General features: G+C 37.8%; 1 protein-coding gene across 11 annotated transcripts in view; it reads right to left on the bottom strand.

Moving 5' to 3' along the window:
• The window catches only part of KCNMA1 (potassium calcium-activated channel subfamily M alpha 1), a 676,533-nt gene that overhangs the window by 135,524 nt on the left and 518,164 nt on the right, over positions 1–22,845 (bottom strand). For 10 of the 11 annotated variants that reach the window (XM_049789608.1, XM_049789616.1, XM_049789609.1 and 7 more), the window contains 2 exons: positions 12,446–12,514; positions 2,600–2,686 (listed from right to left, as the gene is read on the bottom strand). The exons of the other annotated variant lie outside the window; for it this stretch is intronic. In XM_049789608.1, the coding sequence (XP_049645565.1) occupies positions 2,600–2,686; positions 12,446–12,514 (156 nt within the window). The remainder of the gene's footprint in view (positions 1–2,599; positions 2,687–12,445; positions 12,515–22,845) is intronic. 11 annotated transcript variants of the gene reach the window in all.

Below are 22,845 nucleotides of genomic sequence, written 5' to 3'. Positions count from 1 at the left end.
TCCATTAACTTCTTATGTGACTTTTTTTTGCAGCGGAGAATGAAAATTCAATCCTAGATCATCGTAATCTGCTTTTCCATATTTACAAAATGTGTTTTGTTTTTCTCGAGTCTCCAATGTTCTTTCTATGGTTTCCTGCAGTCTGCATCTATTTGCAAGCCTTAACTGACAGCATTTGCTCTGACACATCACCCACCACAGAAAATTACAGGCTGGTGCTGTAGCTGATTGTGTCAGCATGTATTTGTGAATTGCATAAAGCACCAAAATGAGACATGCTGCACTCCCTAATATAGGAGGTAATTTGTTTCTTTGGACTGCATGGTATTTGTGACATTCATTAGTGAGAGATACCACAGGAAATAGAATTACATAAATGGGAGCTTCATGTTCTCTTTGCTATCTGGGAGGTCCCCATAATCTGTCTATGATGCTGTTGGGCTCTGAGTCTCTGGTAGGTAAAACTGAAATGCTGCCTCAAGATATTTGTGTCTCTGAGTCTGGGTCTGAGAGCACTACGTTCTCTTTCAGTAGACCAGGATTGGGGTTCAGTTCCATTTATCCCCACTCTTCTCTCTCAGGTGAATCTAATAATCAATATATTCCTGGAGAGGAATAAGGATCCATGAACTGGGGAAGCAAATTTTCTCTCTTGCATCAGGATTATGGCAGCCATGTTCAATTTGCAGAAGTTAAGTTAAGCTGGTAAAGAGCTCAGCTTTAAGAAACTGCTTGACTTTTCCATCCCACATTTTTAATTACAAGTTGTTATCACTTGTATTGCTCAGTTTGCAAGAGTGGGTGAAGCAGGAGGAAATTAAATAAAGATGAGTTACCAGATACCATCATCTCTGCTCAGTAGGTCAGGATTCACCTCTTGGTGAATAATTGAGAGTAGAATTCAGAACTGGACTTCCTAGTTTAAAACTACTCACTACTCACTTGCAGTGTAACTTGAGGAAGTTGAGTTAACCAATTCAGGCATTGATTTTCTCATTAGTAAAATAGGAAAGATTATGGTTCCAGTATTGTCACCTATCTCATAAAGTTAGTACAAGGATTAAATGACTTCATCAAAGACCTAGTACTTGGTACCTTGAACAATCTAGCAAGGATGAAATACCACAGAAAACTTCTGTAGAATGATTCAATACTACTTTTAGAAAAGCAAAGACCATTTGTGAATCAGACTTTGCCACCTGTGTATGGGATGTAGGTGTGTGTGGCCAACTCAGCTTTCCAATGAGGAGAAGTCAAGAGGGAGTGTTTAAAAGATTGGCCCTACAAGGTGATTTTGAGGATTTGCACAACCCTGGCTTTGAGTAAAATTCATTAAATGAAGACAAAAGGTTGATATAATTATAGGCCTTCTCAATTAATAATTTATTTAAGATAGTTTATGCAACGTGTTTAAGTGACCTGTCTGACCATTGGAGGTACATTTTTAGCAAGTAAAGCTTACCCAACTTATATCGTAGAATTTTAAAAAAATCACAATATTGCACAGTGCTTTTCAAAATGCCCTCTTAATGATACCGCTTCAGTAACAAAATTGCAAACTACAGTGTATAAAAGGTAAAAAAAAAAAAACACAGACAAAAACAGAGAGAGAGAGACAGAGAGAGACAGAGAGCGAGACAGACAGAAATTGTCTGCCCCAATGGGGGAAGGCAATGGGGAGAGCAGGTGGAAAATTGGTGACATTGGTGGCGGGAAATCTGCACTGGTGAAGAGGGTATTGGAAATTGTATGACTGAAACTCAAACATGAACAACTTCATAACTATGAAAAAGTAAAAACCCAACCTGTAACTTGTAACCATTGTGTTGAAATAATTACAATAATTAAAATGAAAATAATCTTAAATATTTTAAAATTATTAAAATTTAAATATTTAATTTATTTTTAAGATTTTAAATTATGATAATTTAGATAATTTTTGAATTATTTTAAAATAATTTTTATAAAAATAAAAAGTAAAGTAATAAAAAATAAAAGCTCTCTTATTTTCTAAGCTTTATAAATGAATTTAGAGATGTTAATAAATATTTGTACAATATCAAGGCCAATGAAATACTGTAAATCACCTTCAGAGGCTTAAGAATTTAGCCTGACAACTTGAACCAATTAACAGATAGATAAAACCAATCTAATATTTCATCTGAAATGAATCTCAACTCTTAAGAATGAATCCCAACACTTAAAGAAGAAAAACTGATTGAGTAAACCTGCTCAGATAATAGGGAGCACGAGACTAAGAGCCATTTTTCCTTCATTACATGATCGGGTTAGGAACAATCAGGACAGACTTCAACTCTCTAGGATTCAGTTGTCTTCTTTGGCAAGTGTAAGGTTAGACACTGAATCCTATTAGTTCTAAAATATCATTATTACAATGAAAGCATGAACAACTGTTTATGTAAAGAGGGTTTTATAGAAAAAGACAGAGAATGAAACATTCTCTCTTTTTCATAAGACTCAATACAATTTGATGCCTATAGAATAATGAAAACTTATGGGTTTAGGGCTTTGAGCAATTTAAGGTCAACTTGTGGTTGGGCCAGAAAGGAAGGCAGGTTAAAAAAACGTAAAAACTTACCTTTTAACTTCTTTGGCATCACTTGCAATGAAAAATCCTAATGTACCTTCTTGGATCTTAAGATGATTTCCAGGATTAATTAAAATACTGCTCAATGAACAAAAAAGAAGAAAAGAAACATGTGTGAGGTTGGTATAGAAACAAAACCTTGAAGACTACACAGCGTATAGTTTCTTTTATAGGGGCCCCACTAGTTAATGCTTCCCCAAAGATTTTTTTTCTAGAGTCCAGATATTCACTGTCCTACATACATAGCTAGGTAATGCCATCCTAATATCTTGTGGCGGTCTAGTTGTTTCGAGATTTATGATTTTGAGGATGGCATACTCTTATAAATGAATATTAGAGTTTTAGGCCAGGATTTATAGAAAAATGCTGCCATCAGGGGCTTCTTATTTGAGGCCAAGTTTCTAACATTGTTTCTCTTTACAAACTGTGACTAATGGCCCGTGGGGTGTTTTGCCATATAATAAGTTCTCACTATATCATTTTGCCATTAGATGATGGAGCATTAATGGGACCCCTATATGCATACGTAAATATACATATACATAGCACACCACAAACTGCAGGGAATGGTACAAGACACTATCAGTGCAGCAAACAGAACATCTGCACAACATTGATAAGGACTTGGAAGTAAGTAGGTCCCATGTGCAAAAAAAATGAAACCCTAATACTTTACTACCCAAACAGTGAAAAGGAAAAATGCCAGCAGTTGGAAAAGCTTAATGATTCCAGTCCACTGTTTTAGAAATATGTATGGTGGTGTTTGAGTAGGTATGTACCTAGTGCTTACTGAATGAGGCAAGCTATAATGGGAAAACAAATGCCATGTTACCCCTAAAATGACTTTTCTTTCTGGAAAGTATGAGCCTAATATACTTTGTCTTATTTCAAGGTGAAATAAACAAGTTAGTGTATAAAATTGTGTTTGGAATGATAAAAGAGATACATGTATCATAATCTAATAGATGGTTGAAAAAATCAAGTTTAATTTTCTGTAGATCAAAATCAGAATCCATGAATGTCTTACACAGAGATTGATATGAGGCTTTGGGCTTTTAATGGATTAAAAAAAAATTAGGGACACTAAATGCAGCAATAGATACAACTGAGATTTTCTTTGATCTGAAAAACTGGTTTTTAAGGTAATAAATGTTTGCATGTAAGCTCAAGGAAATATTCAGTTATCTAAATTAATAAAATTGGGGAATGGTAATTAATATGGAATCATTTTGGAGGGTAAAACCATGCAATAAAATAAAAGCAAAGAAGCCAACAGTAATAGGGCTGAAATAACAAAGACAGAATCCAGGGTAACTCTTATCTGTTTTTTGTTTGTTTGTTTGTTTGTTTTTTGGGTTTTTTTAGGAGATATCAATCTGTCATCACTGGAAAGTAATTGTGCATAATTACTGAAACACCCATTACGAACCTTCATAACTAGATGGAAGGAAGCCATTATTTCCTCCCAGTAACTAGTATCCTTGGTGCTACTAATACTAAATAATCCTAAAACTCAAGAAACTTAAGTTGTCTACTCTAGAATCTCAGGAAACAGTGACAATCTTTAGGAGTTGGGAAGTGACTCAAAAGAAGCATCGATGAGGTAGTGCAGTGTTGTAGAAGCACTTGCTAATTACCCTTCTGCCAACTCTTCGTATGGTCTTCAAAGTCCCATGACACTCTGTGATCATAATGGGTCAAATCTTCTATCGTTAGACCAACCTTTTCCCTCAACTTATTTTTCCACCTGTGAAGTAACACTAGTCCTGCATCCAGGTCAATCAATGGACTGGCAGTTATAAACAAGGTGGTAGACCAGTGTCTCAGCTTTTCTACACTTAAAGACTAGCACTTGTTTAGATGGTTAACTAAATGTGGTTCTCAAAAAGCATATTTAATTTGCATACTTTCCTACCTCTCTTTACTCCAAAGTGGCTTTTATACTTGACTGTGCCCAAAAACTTGGATCAATCTCAGCATCACAACTTGATTATAAATAGGTTACTCAAACTTGTTTTCTCACCAACAAATTGGGGGTGATGGTAAAGGGTTTTTTTCATAGGATTTAGTGAGTGGATGCACAGAAGGCTCATTGGTCATTGGTACTTATTTATTACTATAAGCAAGCGAAAGATTGGAATTATTTCCAGTAGCATTTCAAATTTTTCTTTGGATGGTCCCAAAGAATGAAACATAGAACCTATTATCAAACACTCTATCTCTAAGGAAGTGTAGGCCCAGAGTGAAGAGCAGGACACCAACATGTGTGAAGATTTGTGTATATTTCTGGAATCTTCAAGGATCAAGTTACTTGACATTATAAAAGTCTACATTTTTATATGTATTCACACAAAAGAGTAAAAATAGAAGCTGAGTGATTTCAACAATGTAATTTTAAAGAAAAAAATCGACACTCATCGATGTCTGTATTACATATAGGCACAAAATAAGACTCTCACAGAGCCCTGCTTCCTGTTTTCACATTTTGTGCTTCATTAACTGCACTCTCATGATCAAGTATACCATGTCACAGTGGAAAGAGGATAATAGCAAGGTTTCTATCACTGCAAACTTTCTTTTCCTCTTTTCTTTATTCATCAATGAATAAGAATTGGCCTATCCTAAAAATTGAGGACTGTCATTCCAAAGACTGCAGATTGAGATCACTGGTGACAGCCATGTCAAGCTAGCACGGTGCAGAGGAAAGATTTGTCAGATGCGGGACTGGAGAGATAGCATGGAGGTAAGGCATTTGCCTTTCATGCAGGAGGTCATCGGTTCAAACCCCGGCGTCCCATATGGTTCCCCGTGCCTGCCAGTGGAGCCAGGAATAACCCCTGAACACTGCCGGGTGTGACCCAAAAACCACAAAAAAAAAAAAAAAAAAAAAGATTTGTCACATGTCGGTTTAAATTTTAGGATTGCTGTCAGTGCTGATAAAGGAGCAAGGCCCTATCTCAGGCCTCATAACCTCAAGTTCTGTCTTTGGGCCTGTGGACATAGTCTAGCTTTGTTTTGCTTATGTATACAATGAGGCAAATATCACTAGTGTTTAAGTATTGCTGCAGGAGTGAAAATATGTGCTATGAGATGAGAGACTTCCATACAGTAGATCCTTGAGCACATATTCACTACTTGTAGTACCAACTTACAACAACTAAATGAGAAATCGATGATCTTTCATGGTACCACCTTCATTCTCTCTTTTTTTTTCCACTGATGTTGTAAATTACCCAGGAGGTAGCCTATTTGCAGTGAAACAGGTTTTTTTTTACTGATTGCAATAACTGAAATGTGTCATCTCTTAAAGGAGTCTAGACATGGGCTAATTTGAACTGACTTTCGTCCTGTATAGTAAAGTATCTCTCTGATATTTAAACGTAGTGGCTACCTAAACGGCACACATATGCATCTCCTAGGCCTCCTGGGACATGTGATTCCAGGATATTTTCTTGTCTTCTTTGGACCGGGGAGAGAAGATTTAAATTACTGCTAAACTAGGGATGAGACCATATCATTAGTAGCTCTTCAGATCAAGCTGAAGTCTCCTCTCAGACAGAAATCAAAAGAACAACCACCCAGCTCCTGAGAATAATGAAAGGAAAAAAATTCAGATAGATAAAGATGCTGGCTGTGGTGGACTGTGTTTGTACAATTAAGGGTTTGGTAGATTAGGATGCATCTCTGATTCCAAGGGACTAGGACATTATATGCCTTCTTGGTAAAGATCCAAAATTTCCAACTCTTTGAAGAAAATACTGTTTTTTAATATCTTAGGTATTAAATCTTTTGTCCATATCCTAAATCTAGCGAGTTGAACTCAAAGTGCTAATCTTTCCTTTTTGAAACATATAAGGATTGTAGACAGAGGCAATGTTATTTGTTCCTGTGAAATGCCAACTCCCTGTAGAGTTTGTGATTGACCTCTTAATGGGAATGCACAAATCTTCCCAAAGATCTTTGATCTCTTCAAAGAGTATCCAATGTGAAGTTTGTTTTGTTTTTCTGACTGCCAAAAGCCTCCCTCTGCATCACTTTAAATAAATCTCTAGCTCCAACTTGGTCTAATTCCCTACCTTATCAGATAGAAACGTTGAGATGTATCATGTGATGAATCAAGAAAATCTCCAAGGGGAAAAAAAAGCTCATATATCAATGAGCAGAATTCTAATAGGGACATTTTCTTGGCAGAGCTGGACTTGCCTTCATTTCAAGGAACCTATAAATTATCTACTTTTTCTTCCAATCCTGTGAAATGTGAAAAACAGTCTATGACAACTGAAGGCAAAGGCTTGGTGGGGATCTTTCCCAAGGATAATTTTTTTGTTTCTTTTGCTCTCAGGTAATGTTTACATCTAGACTTGCTCTTTGGTTCTTCATACAACCACAAGGTGCAAATAGACAATGTCTATAGGAATCTATATTTTAGCAGAAGAATGACAAAGCATGAATAGATTCTATTTGCTCTAGATTTCATTCCAACAAACTTAGAGCTCTGCATGCTATATGGACTTTTCAACTATTTGTTAAGGAAAATGTGAATTCATTGGTCTCAGTTCCAAGAGTGCTTCTTTTCCTCTCTAAGAAGAAACAGAAGTGACATCAGCTAAAAGAATGCAACTCAGTCCATTCAGGTAGACCAAAGGAGTCTACACTTCCTCTAAAGTACTGGTATGTGAAGTGCCAATCTCTCAGAAGTCTTATATATAATCAAAGCATAAATAGGTATGCATGGTTTCTGTAGAAACCATTGCTATATAAAGTAGCAATAATTCATAATAAACGTAAGCCAGGAGTTGGAGCAATTGATCTCAATATTACTCCCACTTTAAAATTGAATTCTATGTCTCTAAGAATTAAGCACATTCAGGTAGAGCTGGGTAGAAAGGCTCAGTCTGACAGAGAACTGTATACATCTGTTTCCTTGAGCACAGTAGCTCCAGGCCTCGAGCTATGGAATATTTTGTTATGCATCACCTATTGAATTTTTTCAGGTAGAAGATTTGAATCTTCATGATGAGGGAAATAAAATTTTTCTTCACCAGTTATGAATAACAAATGTGAAATATCTAGTGTCTCTTCTTCATCACAGACTTTACTTGTTTGCTCTTTTGGGAGATAACCTACAATTTGTCATTAAACAAAAATTTGATTTTTTTGCCCATTGGGTATCAATATAATATTGACATATTACTATTTCCCCTCCCCAAATTTTGATAGGTTTAATGTACCATTCCCTAAGTGTTTACAAAAATATCACTCACATAAAATAGTGTGTACTTGATAACATGATACTTATATCTGTGTCTAGCAAGCTAATGGGACTCTGTGAACCAGAACAAAGCTATGAGAACCATTTTTGGTTGATGCTTCATAAAGACTTCAATTTGTGCACAGATGAATTATACCACTGGGAAGTGGCCTCTACCATTGTTATCTGGTAGAACTTGGAGACAATCATTTCCCCTGTCTGGAAATTAAAGTTTCCTTCAGGCTATATTAGAGCATGGCCTACCAAAACCTCAAATCTGAAATTTGATTCTTTTCTGAAATTTTCCTTTCTTCTGCTTCATAAAATATATGTTGTACCAAGTCCCACACAACTAGACACATAGATTTTTAATTATAGGAAATATATACATATATAGGAGACACCATATTATTTTCTATGCTTCAGTATGCTTGACCCCAATTTACTTACACAAAGACATAAAAAAAGATTGCTCCCAGCTTTTTAGACTCAAATAACTGCCAATAAAATCCACCAGGAACATAGGCAAGGATTTGGTTATGTCAATCTTATCAGTCATTTTGTAAATGGTGCATTAAAATATACTTGACCCAAAAGGATAATTGTTGCCACTTGGAATGCATGAGATTATTCCTTTGGGAAGGAAAATTCTGGGCATTTGGTTCTGGGAGCAAGCCATTGACTTTCAGGCACACTTTAGGACAGGTCATGCCTACATCACAACAAGCCTTCACCACAAGATAAAAGGAACCAAAGGCCAAAGCAAAGGGCAGAGGTGCAACCACTGTGAACCTTTACAGATGCAAAGTGTTGCAATAACTTCTCGCAGTTGGATCATATCAATAATGCCAAACTGACAGGAAGCCACCTCTCTTTTCACATATCTATTCAATAAATTACATGAGAACCTGACTTTTGAATGGGTTCCACATACACACATGTACACATACAATCAAATACACAAATGGGTGACAGTGATTCTAGTCACAAAGCAAAATAATTCTTGAGGAAATGAATACATAGACATCTCAAGAGTATATTTTCAACAAGATGCTCTTGGAGAACACATTACTGAAGAACTCCACAAGAAATATTAACCCCTCAATAAAAAATGGTATTGGAAGATAATTTAGTCATGCAACATAAAACAGCAGCAAAACCAGGTGAGATCATGTGGTGAAATTTGAGGCTTATCCTACTAAGAAAGATGCTCAACACACAAGAACAAAAATAAAACTATGAGTCCATTTCAACAAACATTACTCAATCCATAAATCAAATGTGATCGTCTGGCAACTTAGTAGCAGTACTCTTGACTGAGTACCTCCCAATAAGTGAAATATGTAAAAGCACATTCATCAAAGTAAGCGGATGAAAGTAGAGTTCAGGATAAGGGCTTGGTCTCTGTTTTGTGGATAAAAGGACATGAATTCTGTTCTACCAACTGGAAACTGGACACAGAGAAGGAGGTCACTGGGAATGTGGGTGTGGCATGTAGACAGATGGCACCACAGAGTTTGGTGGACACCAAGACACAATAGAACAGGACAAAACAGACAGGACAGGCTGGAGAGAAGCATCCTTCTTTTCCATTCTAGCATCATTTGCTCCCAGCATTGGTGCAAAGACTGAAAACCAGATCACAGGGTTTCATTTTTTAGTTTGATTGTTTGGTTGGTTGATTAGGTTTTTTTCTACATTTCCTGCAAAGAAGTTAGTGCGTCATCCAAAAAAATTCACAAATAAAACAAGAAAAGCAATCTGGATGTACTCTAGTGGTATAGGGCATTATCTATAAAATAGACATAGAAAAAATAAAATATAAAATAAACAAGGGAATGAAATTTTTCTATCATATACATATATATTCACATATATGTATATATATTATCTCTATCTTCCTGAATCTTGGCAAGTGCTTAGTCCTGTGGTTAGAGATGAAGATAGAGTGGCGATTAGGAGGAAAGTTAACGAGGAAATGCATACCGCTTTCGGCTTCTGCAAAACGACAAGAAAAGAATTTAAAATCAAACAATTTGATAATAAATTGACCGACACAAGAAGGAAAGAAGGCCATAAAACCTTTGTTTCGTATTATCTGAAGGATGCATATGAAAACAAGGTTTTCCAGCAGAGCATGGAAGCATTATCATGAGATAAAACAACAGAAAAGGCAATTAAACAGGTTGAGGGCAGGAGGGTACTAAGGAGAAGCAGAATTCTCTGAAGTTTAACACCTGGTCACATGGAAAACTTGAGAGGAAAAAAAATAGGACACTTTTCCTTAATAAAAAAATTCTAAGTAATCACCAAGGAAGTATCAAAAAATTCTATGCATTGAAATACCAGTATGAACATTGTGTCTGCTATATACCCTGTGCTTTCTTAGAGTAATGATCCACATTCCCTGCAACACACCTTTTTCCACAAGAACCAATGTGCTTCCACACTGAGACCAAGCCATACTGGGGATTAAAGCTGGCAGCTACCCACAGAAAACCCAAACAGAGCCAAACAATTCCCTTTGCTCTTTCCTTAATAAAAATAAAAGGGGCCGGGCGGTGGCGCTGGAGGTAAGGTGCCTGCCTTGCCTGCGCTAGCCTAGGACGGAACGCGGTTCGATCCCCCGGCGTCCCATATGGTCCCCCAAGAAGCCAGGAGCAACTTCTGAGCACATAGCCAGGAGTAACCCCTGAGCATCACAGGGTGTGGCCCAAAAAAACCAAAAAAAATAAATAAATAAATAAAAAAAGAAAGAAATTTTAAACTTTCTATGTCTAGAATTATGGCTTTGTAAGTTTTTTGTAAATTAATTGAAAGATACATCAAAGCAAAACATGTGTCTTGGAGGAGAATTCTAAAATATTTTCCTGAGACTGAATATAGGAAGTAAGCCTTTTACAGTAAGCCTTTACAGCCCTTCTCTCTCCATCCTTGGGACCATGAACGCATCAGTGGGAGATGAGGGGTCAAAAATCACACCACTATCTCCCCCCATAAAATGATTCCCAAATCATCAAGACAACACATTCAGTTGAGTCATACCTTGGACACTTTTCTTTTTTTTTAATTTGGAGAGATGCATGAAAGCAGTAACTAGAGAAAACACTGAGCTACACAGAAATTTACTGACTTGGCATCACGAAGAATATCATTTGCAAATACTCCACATACACATTTGCCTCTGCATAGGTACAGATGAATAGTGGCAACAACATGGATGAGAAACAAGCCCAGAAACAGCCACAGCAAAGAGCCAGCACTCAGGTGTTTCATGTGCTTTTATACATATATTCTTCACTTTGCCAACACAGAAAATATTAATATATCTGTCTATACATATTTGTTATTGACTACTAACATATTCTATATGTTATTGCCAAATCAACCAGGGTTTGCTTTTTTGATTTTAAAATATCTTAATAGTTTTATTTCAAAATATCTTAATATTGACTTCAAAATATCTTAATATTTAATCAGGCTGGTCGTGCCAGCCATCCAATATGATGGTTATGGCTAACAGAGAACAACAGATTGGCTTTCTTCCAATCCAGTGGAGTTTGTTTGATTTATTCTAGGGTCAGAAAGACACACATCAAGCACTTAGAATTTTGGCCTTGTGGAATCATTCATCCAGATCAATAAAGCTCCTTACATGATGTAAGAAGGAACTTTTTATTCCTGCTTTGCACTCTGCTGTGATTCAGGCATCTGTTGGGGCACAGATAAACTCTACACTTGGGACCCTGTAGGAAGAGTTGCTTCCTGTCACTAGGACAAACCCTGCCATGCCATGGCAGAGGGGAAAAGCCCAAGCATCCCCAAGAACTTATCTTTCTCCAAAATTGACTGATAAAAATTGGGATGCAAAAATCATTTCTACCTACTTATTCTTTGAAATACATTGGCCATCATCACCAAACTTTCTGTCTTGGCCCTTGGGACTCTTGTGATGCTTCTTTCTTCATCAGCATGAACTTCTACATTAACTGAGGTGTTTGTTATCTATTTAAAACAGGCCCATTCACTCATCAGTGTGAGCTGCACATAATTAAGTGCAAAATAAATAAATAAAGAGCGCTCCTGGCTCATTTGAATGAGTCTGATTTGCTGCCACTTGAATTTTGTTTGCACCAAGAGAAGCACATATGGTGCACAATAGGCTGCATGTAATTTGGCTATCAAGAGCACTGGTAGCTCCCATCATAGCTCTGTTCTCTGCCTGCTGTGAAGGAGGCCAGAATCTACCCGATTATTATTCCTAGTAATTAAGAAAAAAATTTTAGGACAGGTCTTGCTTTCCATTGTATGCTCAAAGAATAAGAAGTACAACCTGGTATAATTGGTAGAGACCCGGACATCTCATCCCTTTCTCCTGGAGGAACACTCTTGAATTCCCAAAAGTGCATGTGGAACCAAAGGGGCAGAGATTGGTTAATTAAGCATGCCTTGAAGGATGCTTAAGAGTCATAAAAGCACAGCATCAGGGTTCCAAGCATATAATGTATTTACAAAAGAGAGAGAAAGAGAGAAGAGGACTGACCGTTGTCAGAGGTGATTCTCAGGGTCAGTCACGACAGACTTACCGGCTTTCACGGTTGGCCGACTTGTACTCAATGGCTATCATTAGGAGCTTGAGCTTCACAAAACATAGCCTGCAGTGAGATGAAGAAAGTAGTTAGTACTGCCGAATGACCAGAACCAAACTTGCCATTTCCTAATGCAGCCATGAACCAAAGACCCTCATTCCCATTATCTCCTACTCACACACACACACACACACACACACACACACACTGTCTCTCTCTCAAACCTCATGTCTTATAAAGAATCTAAGACATGGATTTTATATTGGTACTAAATGTTCCAAGGGCAAACAGCACTCAGGTCTCTTGTCTACACACAGATTTGTGCCTTGGAATTGATTTGAGACTGGATTCATTAGTTACTCCATCAGATAGTAAAACATTAACTGCTTTAGGGAGGTAGTCAAGGCAGCTGTACCTATTATTTGCATTCCATTCTGGTCTTTATACAAATGGCTCAGATTGTTGTTCTGAGCAGACCCCCATGTGCTCAGAATGAGGATAATAATCTTTAGCCTCTGTGTAAGTGCTCTCTGTGCATGTGACTATGGCATGGTCCCTGCTCACTCTATCCAAGTTGTCTCACCTCATCTGCCTAGCAATCTTGCCTGCAGCCCAGTCAGCACTGGCTCCTACCCATGCCTCCTCTCGAGCATTTATTCCATCCCCCCAGGTAGGCTTCCTCCCTTCCTCCCAACATATCCTATCAAGTCCAAATCAAATCTAGCTCTCCCATGGCTCTTCTGCAAGGTTTTTTTGTTTTGTTTTTGTTGTTTTTTGTGTGTGTGGTTTTTCCCCCCAGAAAACAGCTCCTCTTGATTTTTCTATTCCCAGAATTCTTGGACTTCATAAGGAACATTTTAAGATATAAGATTAATAACTAATAGTATATACATATCAACATGATACATTTAGGTGAAAATACATAATAAAATATCCTACAAATACAAATTCACATATACAAAATAATTATAACAAATTTTATTTTCAAGTTACTGGAATTAGCATTAGCTCAGGCATTAGGGAAGTTTTGGAAAATAAAACATTGACTGACAGAAAATAAAACATTGACAGAGGTGAGTTGATGGTTATTTAGCTTCAGAATTATAAAAGTGGGAAGGTTTTAGATTTTCTTGGTAGACTCAGTTAATCACCCCAGCAAGCTATAAGGTATAATAGTTTACATTATTCAGAATTATGTTGTCTTCCCTCTTTTCCAGATGATTAAAATTAAGCTAAGAAAACCCAGCTATTACCTGGTAAAATATATACAACATCTGCTTATTCCTTATTTTATATAGAAGAGAGATGAGTAAGATATACAATGTATTAGAGAATGTATACTTATTACTCAGATGATGATGAGTACAAAGCAAAAAACAAACAAAAAAAGCCTAAGAGGACAGAGTCATGAGGGAAGGCATCTGTCATCTGTGGTGTTTCATGAGCATCATTCTGAAGAGGTGATGCTCGAGACAGATAATTGGAGCAGAGGAGAAGAGGTAGAGTGATGAGAAGAATTGGGTAAAAAATTTCTGGGAAGTAGACACAACAAGTCCAGAGTGAGGGTGGATGGATAAAGGATTTAGGCAAGAAAAGATCATGAAGACTGTATGAGCCACAGCTCAGAGTCTGCAGCTGACTTTAAGTGTAATGAAAGGTTGTAAATAGATAAACATTATCAGCTGTGCTGTTGCTTACAGGTAACGTGCTGGTGTAGGTCTTATGTTCTCTAGTGGTAATGATATCAATTGCTCATGACTACATGTGAGGTCTGTGTCCCCTAATACTGCTTTTAATAAATAGTCCGATTTCAAACGACCACTTGCATCCAGACAGACTTCAGGCTTTCTCAGTGATTTGCAGGGTTACTGAATCCTGCCAGCAGGCTCTAATGACCTTGTCTTTGTGCTGATGATGCAGTTTGCTAAAATACCAACCCATGTAACCACTACAGATGGGCAAATGCTTTTCTGCATTCATATACTGTGAACACCCTTTATAGAGCTGTTACTTGTAAAACATAAATTGTCTAGAATATCAGAGAGCTGATGAAATATTTGTCAAACCAAATTACCAGATTAAGTAACCGATTTCAAATGTAAAGAGCAGTAAATGCCAACAACTCAAGGGAAGAGTTGGCCATAGTTTAGTAGGGATCAGGAAAGGGCTAATTTGCTGCTATCCATTGACAATAGGTACTCTCATTTGGGTTATGGCAGCTCAATAGATCAAGGGTCTTGATTGTTTAACATATATAATTGCACTGATGAAAAGAAGTTATTTAGTATATATTTCCCAGATCCAAAAAAGCTATTTACCACTGAGGTATTTTTATAAAAGGAAAATCAAAGTCAAGTTAATAAAATTGAAGTGTCCTTGAACACATTCTTGGACTTACCAAGGAGAGGACCATAAAATCTAAATCCTCTTTCATTATTTTCAAATATGTATCTATCTATGATGATTTACTACAGCCTTATACTGGGACCATAGAAATGGGATAGTGTCCTTGTCCAAAGAAATGGGTAAGATCCTTGCCTTGCATGTAGTTGACCTGGATTTGATCCCCCTCATCACATAAAGTTGCCACGCTCCCCACCAGAAGTCTCACCTCAAGACTAAAATCAAATGAAAAAAACAACCCCCCCAAAAAAACAAACCCAAACCACTGCCCAATAAAGGCCTACCTATCTTTTCATTTTATTTTTTTAAATATTTTTGATTTACAATACGATTCATAATTGTTTATCATCAACATAATTCCAATGCCACACCCATCACCAGTGTACCCTTCTCCTTTTCTAAAGGATACCAACCCCCTTCTTGTCATCCCCTTAGACTCAATTGTGTGAATACTTTATCCCATTATGTTGCCTTTGGGTCTTTGTTGCTTCTTCACTGCATATATTTTGGTTCCATGTATGAGAAGAGAACACTTCTATCTTTGTAAATAGGGTCCCTCCCACTAGTGTGCTATCCAGCAGTGCTGGCTTAAGAGTTCTATATGTGCTGGTGTCATCAGGACTACTCCCATTAACATGACTCTAGGAGCTCTAGGGGCCATGTTAGTGCCTGAGATCAAATTCACAGTCTCACAAATGCTGGAATGTGAGTGGTTAAGACATCTTTTAGATGTTTCTTTTTTTGGAGGGGTGTCATACCCAGTAGTGCTCAGGGCTTACTCCTAACTCTGCACTTAGGAATCATGCTTGTTGGGTTCAGAAGACCATATGGAGCACAAGAATTGAATTTGAGTTGGTTGCATGCAAGGCAAGCATACTACACACTGTACAATTGCTTCAGTCCCCCCCCCCCCCAAGATGTCTCTTTAAAGAAACACTTTCACCCGAAACAAAACTTTGGTCTCTGCTCACCTGAGTGAAAAGAGAAACAGAGTGATGTCAACCAAGTAATGATCAACTAGACTCTCTAGCAATTCAAGACTGACTAGTCATGCCTGGCTTATATAATTGACAAGTGGAGGTGCAAAGAGGAGAAAGACAAGTGCCAGATCTTGCTATCATGGTCTTGGCATGACAAAACCCAAAGTGAAAATGAAGTCTCATTGCAAACTGCCACACAGAAGCTGCTGGTAAAAACTGAGGAACTGGTGTGATGGCCACAAGCCTAAATTGCATATGTTCTGTTAGTCCAATCTGGTGCCATTTAAAATGAAAATTAGACAATGACTGGTGATTTCCCTTCAAAACTAGCTTTCCAGCCTTTCTTGAATGATCAGTGTGTTCACATTAGAACCACACATTCCATATGCATAAAGGTGCTGGTGGTTGGAAGCACAGAATTGAGCTCAATGGGTAGAATATGTCCTCCTTCAACAAGCCATAAACAGGACCAGTCCAGTTTCTCAGACCTCCCCACTCTTCACTCTTTGCTGCTAGTTGGTCCCTGTGGCATCAAGTATCTTACATGGGTGCTGTCAAAATAGAAATGTGAGTCCTATACAAAATTCTGCACTGCAAACATAACTGGATCTTGCTCTGTTTGCCCTATTGATGATATTCATCCAGAGAGTTGTTGAATATCAGGGCATTGGGCTTAGTGTTGCAAGAGAGATGTAGCCCAGATGGAGAGTTGCTAGAGGAAGAGCAGTCCAAGAGGCTGCTGGGATAATACAATAGTGGTAACTAGTGGTAAATTAGGGAAGTCTCCTTTAGAAGAGAAAAATGATAACAGAATCATGACACAAAATTCTTCTGTGTTAATCTGGTAGAAACAAGGAGAATGGGAAAGAAGGGAATAGATATAAATAATACTAGTAATATATTCTAGTAATTTCATTTTTGCCTTCAATGCACTAGGTCAAGCTGGAAGCACAATTAATTCTAAGTCATGTGGTCCTCTACAAGGGTTTTTACCAAGATTATGCCTTCAGTCTCCCAAAATGATTCCTGAGATAAAATATTTACTGCTTTATAAGATACTACTTTTGGGGGAGTAAAGCAAATGAGGTTTGATTTGTCTATCTTATCATTTTTAATGTCTTTCCTCACCTCATGATATATTAATAATCTATAGAACTTGGATGAAATGAGAAAGGATACTTGGGAAGAGTGAGGGCTATGTTTTTTAACTGCTGATCCATAGGTGTAAAAGGCTAGAAATCGCAGGTCAAAAGGCTAGAAATCCCTGTTTAGTTTAGAGCAATGTTTTCCAACAAAAGGCTATGGGCTCAATCTGGTTCTCTGGAAAAAATTCTGAAAATCACTGAGGTATGGTATAATAAAGAAGAAAGCCTTTCCTAACATGATAAACAACAAAATCAGCCATATATTATCAAGAACTTCAATCTTGTTTTCTAAAATAAATTGTCCCAATATGTCCAATACAGGAAGTTGTCACTGATAGCAAAAATAATTACAGAGGAATAGAAATGACTTACTTAAAAAAAAAGAAAAAAAAAAAGAAGAAATCACTGCCATAAGAAAAGGTCTTAAACCAGCAATCTACAACACAACTGCTGTTGTAACAAGTTAGATTGCTTTCTTGATAATTATTAAGTAGAGGTCTAACAAATTTGACACCGACATTGTATAAAGCCTTATTTTATTTTATTGCTAGCATCATCTGTTATCTATCGTAGTTTCAACCCAGATGTTCCTGAGCAAAGGCTCTTAAGAATTAGAGTCCAACTGTTTCTACCGACCCAGGGGGAAATAACTTATTTTTGCCATTAAATCAGCCTCTTGTCTGCAAAGAATGCTTGCTGGTATGAATTAAACACTGAAATCTGTCATAGAGTTTGCATCTTCCAATATGCTTAGCAAGAGTATGCAAAGATGTGAATTGGGGTTGCTAAGGATGAGTCCCAGTGTTGAGGGAAGTGAGTCTAGAAGAGGCAAGTTTCCTGTGACCTTCTCCCCTTCCCCCAGTGCCAACCCCTTTCAGCTCTCTAGACGGACCCTAGGATCAAGCTGGAGCAGGTAATCAAAGTAGATGCATATATAAATACTGTGCACTGCGAAACAAGATCTTTAGGATCTCAGGCTGGAATGAAAAAGATCCTCATTGGGGAGCTTTGATTTAAAATGACAGTCTCTCGAAATGGAAACATCTAGTTAAAGAAAATTTGAAATAGCAGGCTTTCTAAGACTCAGCACCAAGAAAATGAAAGTGATTTAAAATGCTCAAATTCCATTTCCCAATTGCTTTGATAGAGGATGGGCAGAGAAGGCATTAGAAGTTCCCCAATCTCAAACTCACACATGCGCACAGATACACAATTGCTCCATTACAAAACTAAGACAGCCGAAATCTAAAGTGAATAAATACCCTATTTGATGTGGAGAAGTCACATTTACTTAAATTTGAATATATGCATGATAAAGTTTTTTTTCTGTTTTGTAGGGAGCATCCCAAGCAGTGATTATGAGATCTGTGGTCTTACACCAGAAATTCTTGGTCAACCAGGCCGAAAGCTCAGTTCAAGGTTGGAAGGATACAACATTGCTCAGGTCTGGTGGTATCAGGGATTCGCCAAACCAAACCAGCCTGTTAGTGCTTGGAAACATCCAGAATTGCACCCTATGATGCTCAGGGGACCATTCAGGCAAACATTTGCACCTAGGTCTGGTGCATACTGGGCATGCATCCTAATACCATATTGACTCAGAAAGCTTTGATCTTACTATGAATCAGAACCATAAAATGCAGGAAAATGTTGTGTGTTTACTATGTGCACCCAATATGACATCAAACCCTTTGCTTTCAATGTCATTTCTATTGAAAAACCTTCCTAGTCCTCAGTAGATAATTCTAGGCTCTCAGGAAGGGCTATAATAGAGTTCCCACTCATTTATTTATTCACTTGCACATGAGGTAATAGGGGCCATGTTCTTGTCTCTGTGGTGAAAAATAATCATAAATATTGTATTTCTGAATCCATCCCCATAAGCTCAATCCTAATTATACCACCACCATATAATTGGTTGGTTAGGGTCATTTCTATGGGGAAAATACTTTTTAGATTTGAGATTTCAAATCCTCTCTAAAAACTCTTCAAAAATGTTCATTTTGTTAGGCTGCCTAAGTTAATATGTATCAAGAGACCCTGCTGATTTCTTTGTACTCCAACTCAAAAAAGAAATGAGGTTGTCTTTTCCTAGAAACCTAATTATTTTACTGTAGTTTTCAATGGTGCATCCTCTGGGTGTTTTTAATTTTTTGGTTTCCATGAAGGGGCTTCCCAGAAAGGTTAGACTGTACAAAGAAGGCAAAGAGGGATCCAGAAGCTTTACTGTGCATACTCTGGAAATAGGTGAATGAGGAGAGAATCTCTTCAATTTAGATCTACCAAGTATCAACTTAGACCAACATAGAAGTGATCATGATTCCTTGCCTCCTACCCATTGACCGTGCTACTCCAGGTCAAATCTGAATTTTTAACTGCTCCATTAGCTGTAGGGTATGGAGAGACAGTACTAAAATTCCATCTTTCATCCTATTCTCAGAAATAGAAAACTTCATACCATCAGCATCTATATTTTACAAGTGATGACAAAATACCACACTCATTTTGATATTTAGAAGCTAGAACAAGGCATTCTTGCCACAGTCCAACCTCTGAACTTGTGTGTGTGTGTGTGTGTGTGTGTGTGTGTTTTCATGCCACCTCCCTCTTATTCCCCACCCCGACTTCATGTTCCTAGAGGTTGGAAGGCTTCACAAAAAAAAATCATAAAAATGCTATCTTGTATTCTGGGGAATGGGAGAGAATCACACACCAAACAAATCTCGTTTGTCTGTCTCTCCCAGAAGCTACTTTGGAAAATTCCCAAGACTTGGGCATTGGGAGAGTCTATGCGGAACCATGAGACTTTCTACCTCTTGATTCTTAGAATTCTCTCATCCATCTTTATCTGCAATCTGAATCAACTCCCTTACATGACAAACTTCAAATGCCTTCTCTTCCAGGAAGCCTCCCAGTGATAGCTAGCTCTGTCTCTCTGTCTCTCTCTGTCTCTGTCTCTCACTCTCTCTCTCTTACTCTCTCTCTCTCAACTCAGCATCTTTCTTCCAGGTGTGTATGGACCTATTAGACATTGATCAATATCATCCTTAAGACATTGGTCATCCCTAAGGATGAGTATCATTTTTCTTTTCAAATGACAAACAGAAGGTAACTGCTATAAAAAACCCAGATCCTTTCTTTGGCATTTACCTATTTTTCTACTAATCATTTCTTATACATACACTAAATCAAGTCTACAGGCAAGGTTCCCTAGAGATGGCATCATGCCCTGTGAGCCAAGATAGAAATAGAACAAGTTCAGTTGGAAATTTTCTCAATAGTCAGAGAAAATATAACTGGGGAGTGTTCAAAGTATGAATTTTTGATATTTATACTATATTTCTTGGGCAGAGTAGAAGAGAGGAAGGAGAGGGAGGAAGAATATTAGCTAATATAAAGACATAAGCAATATTCCTCTTTCAGAGCTGAGATTGGGATCACTCAATCCAAGGTCAGTGGCTGGTAACACTCAAAGGAAGGAGGCATGAAAAAATGAAATATCGTGTGCCAAGTCACGTATCAAGCAATATGTGGACCATCTGGGGATTTATCTTCAGGACTTTTCAAATCCCTGGATTCATACTCCATTGACATTATGCAACAAACTACTACAGGAATAGTTCAAAACCTGGATTTATAAGTGACAAACCTGGACTTGTGCCACTACCCCTCATTTTCTGTAGATATGGTGCTGGCTACTGATGCCTTCCATCCACTCCTGCCAAAGTTGGGAGGAGGACAAAGAGAACAGAGGGCTTCTGATGTTTGAAGACCAGCACCCTTTCCTTCAGATCTCCAAGCTACTTTGTTATGGGCCAGCCTCGCAGATAAAAGAGAAAACAGCTCTGCAGCATAAGAGCAGATTCTTAGGAGCTTTGGTCTATAAAAGAAATGTCCAAAGAGCACCCTAGGGAAGGTTTAGAGAACATTCACCAAGACTCATTCAAGGTCAAGAGATGCCTCTGAGGGTAGCCATGTGAATTGCCATCCTGAACTGTGCTTCTCAGGACAAGGCATTTCTCTCTTCTCCCCAGTCTGAAACTGCCTTTTAGGCCTGCAGTGCGGACTTAACTGAGAACATTCCATCAGCAACTCCCTTCACATTGTTATGCTAACATACTTGGAATTGGGCTGGGGGCCGAAGGAGGGTAGTTAGGAGTCTGCCTGGCAGGAAAATGTTGACTCATTCCTGCATCCTCTAAGTGTGCAGAAGAACCTACTAAAGAGATAATGATAATAAGAAAATTCTTACAAGGCCTGAATTTGAACATTCATTTGCAAGATGTGGCCCACCTATGATTTTGTTAAAGTCAGATACAATCCAACACTAACTATGGATGGATGGAGTAGAGGTTATTCCAACCATAGTATGAAGGGATAAGATTGGTGTGTGGGTCTGGGTGTGTGTACACATGTGCATATGCATATGTATGTACATGTGCATGGTTTCTGGCTCTCTAATTTTGAATAAAAATCACCTACCTGCCTTGCTTGAACACAATATCAATTTTAGGACTTTAGCCCAATGTCAACTTTAGGACTTTATTAACATGCTGAGATGAAGTCTAGGAACCTGTTTTCTTAAGTTATCCAGGAGACTCCTTTTCAGCTCATCTGGATCTAGCAACTACTCCAACTGTCCCCAATTGCTTCAGGATCTGGATCTGGAAAACTTGCCTACTGGGTAGCCATGGAAAGGCCATCAGTACTCTGTGAGTTCAGAATCCTCATTTTTACACCGAGAATTATTAGGTTCATATCGAGACTGCCAGATGGTTAGGAGGATTCAACCAGAGTGCTTAAATGAGGCATTTAGATAGGATTTGTATTTTGTCTCAATCATTTCTATTTGGAGAAGGAAAGTGTATCTTTCTGGTACTGCCAGAGAACAGGAAGTAGGTCCAGAAAGTGGGTGTCTAGCTTGTGTGATCACACTCTGGAGCAAACAGCACAGCAATGTCAATCTCCTCTTGATATTTTCTAAGCAATTATTTCATGGGAGGTGGAGGTGGACAGAAGGTTTCTGCTCAGTTCATGCCTCTCCTCCTCTCTCTTTCAGTTCTCTTGAAAAACTACCTCAAATAGCCCATATATCCTGCCCTTTATCTTCTTTTTTTTTTTTTTGTAAAAATGCTCCCAGTTTTTGGGAAAACTCCAAGCTCTCTCATGGGTTGACTCCACCTGGCATAAAAGAACTCTGTCAATCTAGGGAAAGAGCAGCTTCATTTATTTTTATGCTTAAAGATGTTTTTGGCAAGGTCTGAGATCTACTAGTGCTTTGTTCCCATCCTACCCTGCATTCGCCCCCCCCCCAAAAAAAAGAAGATTGGATGCATATTGTTTTAATGCAGTGCATAATTACAAAAACTGTTCTGGAAATCTGTATATTTTATCTGTATTTTATTATACCCAGAATATCCTCCAATTCTTTTTCTTCTACATGAACCAGCTTAAAATATATTTTGGCATCCTTTATGTCATCTTGAAATGGAATAGCCAATTCTTACTGTAATGAAAATACTTATGCTTCCAGCCCAGTGATATACAACACTACACTCTAATTACAGCTGTGCTTTAATTAACCTGAATTGAAGAGTGTTATCATTAAACTGCTGGTAACTTTGAGTTATGGCTTTTCTTTAATTTAAAGTAGAAAACACAGATAATTAAGCCTCCAGATAATCAAATGCTTGAGGAGAGCTTCAATGTTTTGGGATGTTCCTAAATCTCATTAAATGTCCTTTCTTTATTGATTATTTCTACCTCTGCTGTATCATTGTGTTAAACGTATAATAGCACAAAGTTGAGCACATACATTCTCACTCACATCAGAAGTGTGTGTGTGTGTATATGTATGTATGTATGTATG

This window comes from Suncus etruscus, chromosome 15 (genome assembly GCF_024139225.1).
Source record: "Suncus etruscus isolate mSunEtr1 chromosome 15, mSunEtr1.pri.cur, whole genome shotgun sequence".
Classification (NCBI taxonomy): Eukaryota; Metazoa; Chordata; class Mammalia; order Eulipotyphla; family Soricidae; genus Suncus; species Suncus etruscus.
The sequence above is the reverse complement of the archived record's forward strand: the minus strand, read 5'-3'. Positions and strand labels throughout refer to the sequence as shown.